At 39.3% G+C, this 9,578-nt stretch overlaps 1 protein-coding gene across 1 annotated transcript; it reads right to left on the bottom strand.

Annotated features, from left to right (window-relative positions):
- Positions 1-273: 273 nt before the first annotated feature.
- On the bottom strand, positions 274-6,733 carry ENPP7 (ectonucleotide pyrophosphatase/phosphodiesterase 7; the record flags this gene model as incomplete). Its single annotated transcript, XM_083351116.1, has 4 exons — positions 274-522; positions 1,906-2,526; positions 3,921-4,066; positions 6,481-6,733. The coding sequence occupies 4 exons, from the start codon at positions 6,731-6,733 to the stop codon at positions 274-276; spliced, it is 1,269 nt and encodes a 422-aa protein (XP_083207242.1).
- Between the last annotated feature and the right edge of the window lie 2,845 nt (positions 6,734-9,578).

The following is a 9,578-nucleotide window of genomic DNA, read 5'->3' as shown; positions in this document are numbered from 1 at the left end:
TTTTTAGAACTTCTTATCAGATAAGTTAAAGAAACAAATCCTTTGGGATTTGATATCATCACTGTACAATTTATAAAGAATGTGGAAACGGTTGCTACTTAAATAAAAGAGTTTATCCCTGATCAGAAAAGAGCAAACTCTTTAGGGATCCTCAATCTCCATAAGGGACTATTAAGGTATATCATTGACAATTTAAACCCTGTCTCTCTGACGGATATGTAATTAATCTTTTTGGACTGAATCAGTTCATTGAATAATTAGTGGATTGCAGTGTTAGCTAACCAGAAAAAACAGACCTGTGTCTTTGACAAGCATGTGCTGGGTGACTTCCAAGGATCCATCATGTGGTTCAGGTGTGATATTCAGGAGTTTGCAAAGGAGGGCATAAATATTCACACTTTCAAAAGGCTCCACCTCCAGGCCTTGCTTGAAAGCTGGTCCCACAGCTCGGAAGATGGTCTTCATATTCATAGACTCGTTGTCAAAGCCGTGTTCCCCTTTATTGAACTGCACTTTCACTCTCTGAAAAAGAAGAACAGGATTTTTTTTTTCAGTGATTACCTGCCACTCAGCTTTTATCTGTAATTAATAAAATCTTCCCAAAAACAATTGGATTAAAAATACAGATAGAAATATGGTAGTAAATTAATAAAAAGAGCACAGTTAACCTCTTTGTGCAATCGATTTAAGCAGACTTTTCCTATTTTGACATTCTTAGTTCTTGAACAAACATGCACATAGAGTGATTGTAATAATAATAAAAAAGGAATCTATTTGCAGCTAAGTAGATAATTCACGCTAACTAGGAACTGTTGATACTTTCATTTTCTCTAGTTGCACAATCCACTTCCCTGGCAAATGAGAAGGAGACAAGGTTGGCAACTATACTGTTGCTTGCGCTAGTCAGCGCAGAACTGGAGAGATGGTTTTGCTGAGCTTTTCAACTTATTAGAAAGCAAATGAGCAAGTGGATTGAAATTAGCTATGCCAGCTCTACTCTGGTTTAATTGACGGATTCTGATTGAAAACTGGAATATTTCTGGTTTTAGTGGGTCCAGAGCTGTTTCTGTTCCATCTCCTAAACATCTCACTGGAGGACATTTGATTTGCTACATCTGGCAGGAACATCTTTGTTAGAAAATTTCTGCTGGTCAAGTTATTTTCCAGAGGAAAGAAAGTCACTAGCCTGCTTGGCCATATTGTAGGAATCTATCATTTCAAAATAGCAGTTCTCAGAAGGAAAATATAAAACCCGAGACTTAGGATCCCAGAACTTGTGATGACTGGATTCAGTAGGATTCCTTGAGCACTGCAATAATGATTAGCAAGACAAACCTATGTATGTTTCTTCAGAAATACATTTGATATAGGTTAGTAGGATGTGATGAATGCTTTTCAAATAAAGAGAAAAATGGTTGCAACTAGGAATATAGAGGCAAAATCTATTTCAAATTGTTTCTCAAAGTCACTTTCTGCATAAAATGTTTCCCAGTGGATGCTTTCCAAATCTATTGGCATTATGGTATAACATACAGAATTCTTAAATAGCCTTGGCCATTGGGAATTCTAGCACATTGCAAGGCACTTGAATGATAGATGTTTTGGGAAGGCTGACATAGAGTGTGACAAATATATATAGGGTTGTCTGTGTTATGTCACATAGCAAAGCTGCATGGTTTGGCTAGCACCATCCAAGATGGCAGAGATTGCTTTGCGAAAAATGCTGCAGAACAAAAGGAATCCACATGCGATAATTCAAAGCAAAATGCCTTGGACTGATATTTTATGTGACCCTTCCCCTTTGTCCTTCTTAAGAAGCTTCTTTATGTTTACTAAATATGAAATGGAAAGCCATGTAAGTAAAGAGCTTGGCATTAGCAATGTACAGTAGACAGAAAACTGTACCCCATGGATCACGTAGCCAGGGTCACTATACAACACGAGAGGTGTGACACGAATATGATTGGCATAATGGAATCTTCTGGGGAATTCCTCTTTCTTGTAAACATGGAGCTTGGGGTGGGAATTTTTCAAGGCTTCATAAACTTGTTCTAATTTCCCAGGTTTTGGCAGCAGGAGGCCCTGTGGCCCATAATCAACCAGCTCAAACTGAATGTCCTGGAATGAGAAGTTTGCTACTTGACGGAGGTGAATTTCATCCTTTTTGATGACCGTTTCCATGCCATGGTCAGAGGTGATGACTAAATTAAGTATTGACTTCATGCCATGCTCTGCGATGCTCTGTCTCAAGTAGCCCACTGTCCGATCAACCTGGCGGATCATATCTTTCCTCTGCTGAGATTCTGGGCCATATTTGTGTCCAGTAGAGTCAGGTTCCCCAAAGTAAAGGGACACAAAGTCAAGGTCATCCTCACGGAACCACTTCATGACTGTGTCAACATTCTGCCTCCACTCAGTCTCATTGTCATACTTGTGGAGGAGTTTCTCCACCTTCTTAACTTTCACTTCTTCTCCTTGGTAGGTGGCATTCCCTCCTGGGAAAAACAGGGAGGCAGCTTTCAAGCCCTAGAATGAGAAGATTGTAAACTTATGAGTTGGCAAGACAATCCACAGGGCTATATGTTTATGCAGACTGAAGTCTTAGCTGCACTTTTTGAACATATTGCCAGAATGTGCTTACACCTCAAAAGTCAGCACAAGAACTGAAGGAAGTAGTGTTTGTCAGGGCAGAGTTTTTCTTTCAATACTTCAAGGGCCACAAATACCCAGCATTTGAAACTAACACTGCAAGATGCTAAAGAATCCAAATTCAGTGACATACAAAAGAGAATTGATTCTATCCAATCCCAATTATTTAAAAGACGGCTTGCAATCCTTCTTTGGATAAACATTTGTGTGTATGTTTTCTTTAGTGGATAAATATAGGTTGCTACATATTGAGATGAATAACCTAACCCTTGACTTACAACCACAATTGAGCCTGGAATTTTGGTGATGCAGTAGGTTGTTGCAATCATTAAGTTGCGTTATCATGTGACAGACTCGATTTTACAACTGTTTTTACAATGGTTGTTGACTGAGCTGATTGTCAAATGATTAAGTGATTGTTAAGTGAATCGCATGTCATATGTCTGAATCTAGCTTATCTAATGGGTTTTTGTTTGTAAAAAACAGTGAAAAACACTGCAAAATATGATCCCATGATCCTACAACTGGTTGTAAGTGTGAACTGTTTGCCAAGCAACCGAAATGAGATCCTGTGACTATGGGGCTGGTGTGGCAATTGTAACTCCTCAGATAGTTCATAAGTATCTTTTTTGAGTCCATTGTAACTGTAAATAATCATTAAATAACTGGTCATAAGTTGAGGACCAACTGTATACAATTGGTATTCGGACTTGAATTCAAAGAAAATCTGAGAATGAGTAATTAATCAAAAGAAAAATAATAGAATATGACTACGGCCCTTCCCAAAAGCCTTCCAGTAACCTTTATATATATGTATATATGTACATGTATATATGTGTGTGTGTGCGTGTATGTGTATGTATATATACATACATCACCTCTCACACAATTGCTTTTCCTCTTTCTATTTTAGTTTAGTTTAGTTTAATTTAATTTAATTTAGCTTTTCTCCTTTTTTGTGGTTTTTTTACAGGTTAATAGATTTTTCTGCAAACCTCCATACACATCTCATTTCAGACAGTAAATTTCTTTTCATTGCCCATTGTCTCAGAATCTGTTTTGAAGAGCTGATTCTAAATTAACTTCAACTGGCAATTAGAACCCAATCTATTGATGGTGAGGAGTGTTTTAGAATTTGTGCTGTCACAAAATGTCTAGAGACGGAGCACTACATGGTCTGATACCAGGCTTAAGGTTGGTTGCAAAATGAAGTCACTCTTTCTGAGTAACACGTTGGATGAGAAGACTTCCTTTTATGATTTTGGACTTACCTGTCTCTGTGCTGTGATCCAGATGGGGAGGCTTCCATTGTCCCACCAGTCAGACCTCCGCTGGGTATGATAATAAGGTAGTTTTTGTCCAGTGCTAGTGTTGAACCACATGTTGTGAATCACTCCATGGTTTTCAACATACTTTCCTACCAGAGGAAAGAGAAGCTTGGAATTAGTTTTAATCTGTTTGTTGTATGAATTTCTGGTTACTTAGTTTTGATGGGTGAAGGCTATCACAGAGGGGCCACCAGCCTAATTCCTTTCCTGTTCCTGAGGACAGCATTAGGCCACAGTTATCAGAGACCTGAGCCATGGAACCAACAGTTTCTAAGAAACTGCAGCATTTTCCTAATTTGTTGCAATATTTTAAATCATGGTGGCTCCTTGCTTTTCTGACTGGCCAAAGGACCGAAATAGAGATTTCTTGGTCAGGTTAGTCACAGTCCAGGCTATTCTTCTAATGCCCCATTGCCATTATGAAATTAGTGCTTTGGCACTGCCAGGATGGAGGGAACTTTGGGCAAGATGCCTTATGGATCCCTTCCATATTTTTGGGAACCTCCTTCGCCATTTTCCTTTCTGAAACATTTTATTATTTTGCTCCCTCTTTTGCCCCTTAAAGGGTTTGGGGGAGGGGAAATGAAGAAAGTGCAGAGCAAAAAGACAAAAGAAAAAGACAGATGAAGAAAAAAAAGAAAACAAAGCGGCCTTTTACATAGTGGGGTCCTAGAACTATACCTGATAATAGTATAGACCTAGTAGAACTACTAGCCCTCTTCATTTCAGCACTTGCTCTCTCTATCTCTCTCTGTTTTTCTACTGAATTTCTTCTTTGACTTATGTTAGTGCCTGGCAGCTCTCTCTCCTATACCTGTCCAGCTATGGCAATAACCTCTCTTTAGAGACAGATGTCAGACAATTCGTAGAGATGTTGTCACTTGCCCCCCCCCCCCGCCCTGGAAATGTCTTGGATAGTCAAACAGTCTTTTACAAATCCAGAAAAAAATGCCTTCAGCCTCCTTTCTGGTTCTCTGGAAACATGCAGACCATGGTTTCCTCTTCCTTCCACTCACATAACTTCCCAGTTTTTGTACATTGATCCCTGAGAACTCCACTCCTGCAATTCTTTAGTAAGATAAAAAGTTCAGGTGATGGACCATGAAACTACTGTTAGATAATAGGGCAAGTGAGCCAGGGAAATTGTGTCTTGGTTATAATGTCATTGATACTTCAGCTTTCTCCAAATACACGCACTGATCTAAAATAGTCTCTTAATTATAAAAAGTAAAGACTCCCTTAAGTCAAGTTTGATTCCAGGTGACTTGATTTATTGATTTGTTTAATACACTGCCTTTCCTCTATAAGCTTAAGATGGCATGTACTGCATTCCTTCCTTCTGTATAATACCTACTCATGTACTTTACTTGGCAGCTATTCAGAAATGATTTTCTATTGCCTTCTTCTAGGAAAGTCTATGACTTCCCAGTCTAGACTGCCACTCCAAGATCTCCTGATGGTCTCCTATCCAAGTATGCACTTGGTTCGATTCTGCTTAATTCTGGGGGATAAACTTAGTTCAGCTAGTTGCATACCTTCATTGCTTTAAGGATTCTAGTCATGCTTTTGTTCCAGTGGGAAACATTTAGAGGAAGGATCTATTTTGCCCATCAGCTACAATTGCCAGAATGTTTAATAATTATATTGATATTTTCTGCAAAAATGTAGTTCCTCAAAAACCAAGTTTGGAAGCACTCTAAAGGAAACAAATGAAGTGCTACACTAAGTACCATTGAGCTTAAGAGCAATTTGTGCAGTACCTTAAAGTATTAATTTACAGCAGAGTTGTACTTTTATTATGAGTATGATGGCACATTTCCTCAGTGTGGAAATAATGAGCAAAAAAATACTATAAAAAGGACTAATAGCTTGCATTTTCCAAAGCTACTACATTATTATCACTATCTGAAGGTCCAGACAATTCTATTTTTCCCAGCACTTTTATGAATGGCCAGAGCTGACAATAACATTTACATCATCTAGCAGTGATCTTCAGAAATGTGGGTGAGTTTGGGGGATGGAGATGGACTGAGAGGTCAAACTGTTATCAGAATAACCCTCAAGAGTTGGATTGCCAATGCTTCAATACAAACATGATGAAGATTCACATGAAGAAACGTGCTTCTGTTTACTTACTGATGAAATGTGAGCAACATGTTCATTGCATCTTGATTCAAATCTACTTAGGTTACTGAGGATTAAGGTCTTCTGTGCTGGACATTAGTATATTCGCATATGAATTTATATATATTTACAAGTCAAAATCCTGAGCCACATAAAAATAGCTGATTTTTGACAATGCAGTTGTTACTTGTTTTGGAGCATTGGCGTTAAGGATGAGGATGACAAATGCTCCCATTCCCACCTTTAACACCATAAACTAAAATGATATCATAAACAAACAATGCTATTCCTCCCCAGTGACACATCCATTTCAGATTCTCATTTTCGCCCCCTCCTACCTTTCCATCCCTTCCCTTCCCTTCCAGAGTGCAACACTCACCTGTGAGCAAAGTGAAGTGACTGGGGCTTGTCTGGGTGACAAAGGGGGGAGTGATGTAATGTGCCTTCACCCCATCTCTGGCCATGGTATCTAGATTAGGGGTGTCCACATCCTGATCGTAATTCCACCGAAAGCCATCAAAAGAAACAACTAGAAGCTTGTTTCGGCTTCTTGTCCCTTGTAGTGTCCCTTGTAGTGGGGCACACACTATAAAGGAAAGCAAGGCAGCCAGGAAAGCCAGGAACACAAACATCTTTCCAAGAAAGCAAGAGGAGGAAAAGAAGAAACATCTCTGAAAGTTGCCTAATAAATACATGACAGGGTCTCAAGTTCAGATTCCTATCTGATCCACTCCTTGCTCTTGGCTTTAGGACAACTTCCAGCTGGGGTTTAAAGGGTTCATCCTCTACATTTTATTTCTCTGCGTGTAAGAGACTGGGGCTTGACACTAAATTATTTCCCCTCTTCAAGCTCATTGTTATCTAATTCCATTTACTCACCTACTTAACCTCTGGGATCAAGTACAACAGATTTGTGCTGAGCACTGAAGGAGTTGCTGGTTGTATGCTTGGACAAGAAATGGAAAGTGGAGTGGAATCAGGTACTGTATGTTAGGAGATAGCTAGACATCCAAAATGAGGGACGCGGTGGCTCAGTGGGTTAGGACGCTGAGCTTGTCGATCAGAAGGTCGGCAGTTTGGCAGGTCGAATCCCGAGTGCCGTGTAGCAGAGTGAGCGCCTGTTACTCGTCCCAGCTTCTGCCAACCTAGCAGTTCGAAAGCACGTAAAAATGCAAGTAGAAAAATAGGGACCACTACGGTGGGAAGGTAACAGCGTTCCGTGCTCCTTTGGCATCTAGTCATGCCGGCCACATGACCACGGAGACGTCCTCAGACAAGCGCTGGCTCTTCGGCTTTGAAACGGAGATGAGCACCAGCCCCTAGAGTCAGAAATGACTAGCACGCATGTGCGGAGGAACCTTTACCTTTTAGACATCCAAAAAGAAAAAAAAATCTTAGGATATAACAGTATATATTTTTCTTAGTGTATCACTAAACCCACAATGAATAGAAAAATCCATGATGAATAGGAGAACACACTTGAATTATTTCTTAGTGTGTTAATTCAATAGTGTGTTAATTCAATAAATAAGAGACAAGGACAGCAGCACATGAGAGGTGACCAAAATTTACGTTTTGCATTATACGCAGTGAAGTGAAAAAAATTTGGACTGTTCCACTGAGTTCATATTCTTTAGTTCTCCTCCCAATAAAATGCCCCTTCATACAGTAAGCTAGGATATTAGTAAGAGAACTGTGCTAAACCCTACTTCCTATGCTAGTTTATCAAGTGCAAGTAGCTTTTTATATAGAGAGGAAATATTTTAAAATAATAATGCAATTCTTATGTTTCAGATTAAAACAATAATAGTAAGATCTGTGCTACATAAGTAGTTGAAGTGAGTGGGAGTTTAGCCATCAGTAGGGTCTCAAAAACATATGAAAAATGAATATAACAAACTTGTGGACTCCATAGAAAAACTTTGAACTATAAATATAATGTACATAATCATATTTACATCTGTTGTATAGAATTTACTAAAGCTAGTCTTACAAATCTTGGAGGGTAGAGTTTGATACCCTAAAAAGAAGCTTGGTATATAGAAATCAAACCAAGTGTTTTAATACACATTATATTGTACATATAATCAGCAGTCAATTATTGCAGAAAGTGTGGCTGACAGGTCAGGGATAGGAGATGTCAAGATTGATTTGCTGGAGAGTCATCAGAAATGTAGATAATGGAGCAGTCCTATTCTGGTTAAAAGGGAAATGTTGAAATGCATTAAAATGAGAAAATCTAAAATGCTAGCAGCCACACATAATACTTTCCATGAGAAGAAACCATACGTGCTAAAACTAAACACATGCACAAAGAAAAATCACCCCATTATATATTTTGCTTTCCAGTTTAGTAACTTGAGAATTTCTAAAGACATACCCACATTGCACTTTTAAATTCTGCTTGTCCTTGGCTCATGGCAGTTTAAATTCAAGACATTAAAAAAACCCAACGTGCTTGAACTGAGATTCTTTAGCAGCAACTTGCAAGATATTCAGTCCAGACTGTAGGATGCCACATCCTATTCAACAATTCCCCCTACTGCTATGTCCTATTATTCTCTTCTCATCTTAATGGACATACATATGCTTTTACTGTATGTATATGTGTCTGTATATAATGAATTAAATTATGTACAGGACACATGGCCTTATCCGCACATCCACTCTGCCCTCTTTATGAAGGCTTTAATAGCAATAGCACTTAGACTTATATACTGCTTCACAGTGGTTTACAGTACTCTCTGGGCAGCGTACAGAATCAGCCTACAGCCCCCAACAATCTGGGTCCTCATTTTACCAAACTCAGAAGGATGGAAGGTTGAGTCAACTTTGAGCCCACCAGGATCGAACTTCAGGCTGTGTGTAGAGTTAGCCTGCAATACTGCATTCTAATCACTGAGCCACCAGATTATGCTTGTTAGAGCCAGCTTCCATCCATAACTTGGTGATAAATAGATACTGTTCACCCTTTTAATCTTTAACTTCTTAGGACCTCATTTAATCCAAGAGACTGATGAATGCCCCAAGAGAAAGAAGCTTGGAGCCCAAGGACATCCATTATCAGCCAAAAATGATAGAGACCTCAGAAGGATGGAAGGCTGAGTCAAACTTGAGCAATACAGCAATCTGACCACTGTGTCACCAGGGCTCCTGAGTCAATGCAGTGAGGGAAGCACAGATTTGGCACATAGGAAATTTTAGATTCAATCTTGACACCTCCAGTTAGGCCTAGAAAACTCCCATCTGAATCTCTGGTTAGAGTTATTGGGTCAGAGGAATCCATGGTTTGACTTAATATACAACAATTTCCCTGTGTTCAACATAGTAACACCAGCTGCCTGCAATTAGTGCAGGTTCGCATCCCACCAGGCTCAAGGTTGACTCAGCCTTCCATCCTTCCGAGGTAGGTAAAATGAGGACCCAGATTGTTGGGGGCAATAAGCTGACTTTGTAATAATGCCGCTTGGGTGTGTG

This window comes from Vipera ursinii, assembly GCF_947247035.1.
Source record: "Vipera ursinii genome assembly, chromosome: 2".
NCBI lineage: Eukaryota > Metazoa > Chordata > Lepidosauria > Squamata > Viperidae > Vipera > Vipera ursinii.
This window is presented reverse-complemented; position numbering and strand designations above follow the sequence as displayed.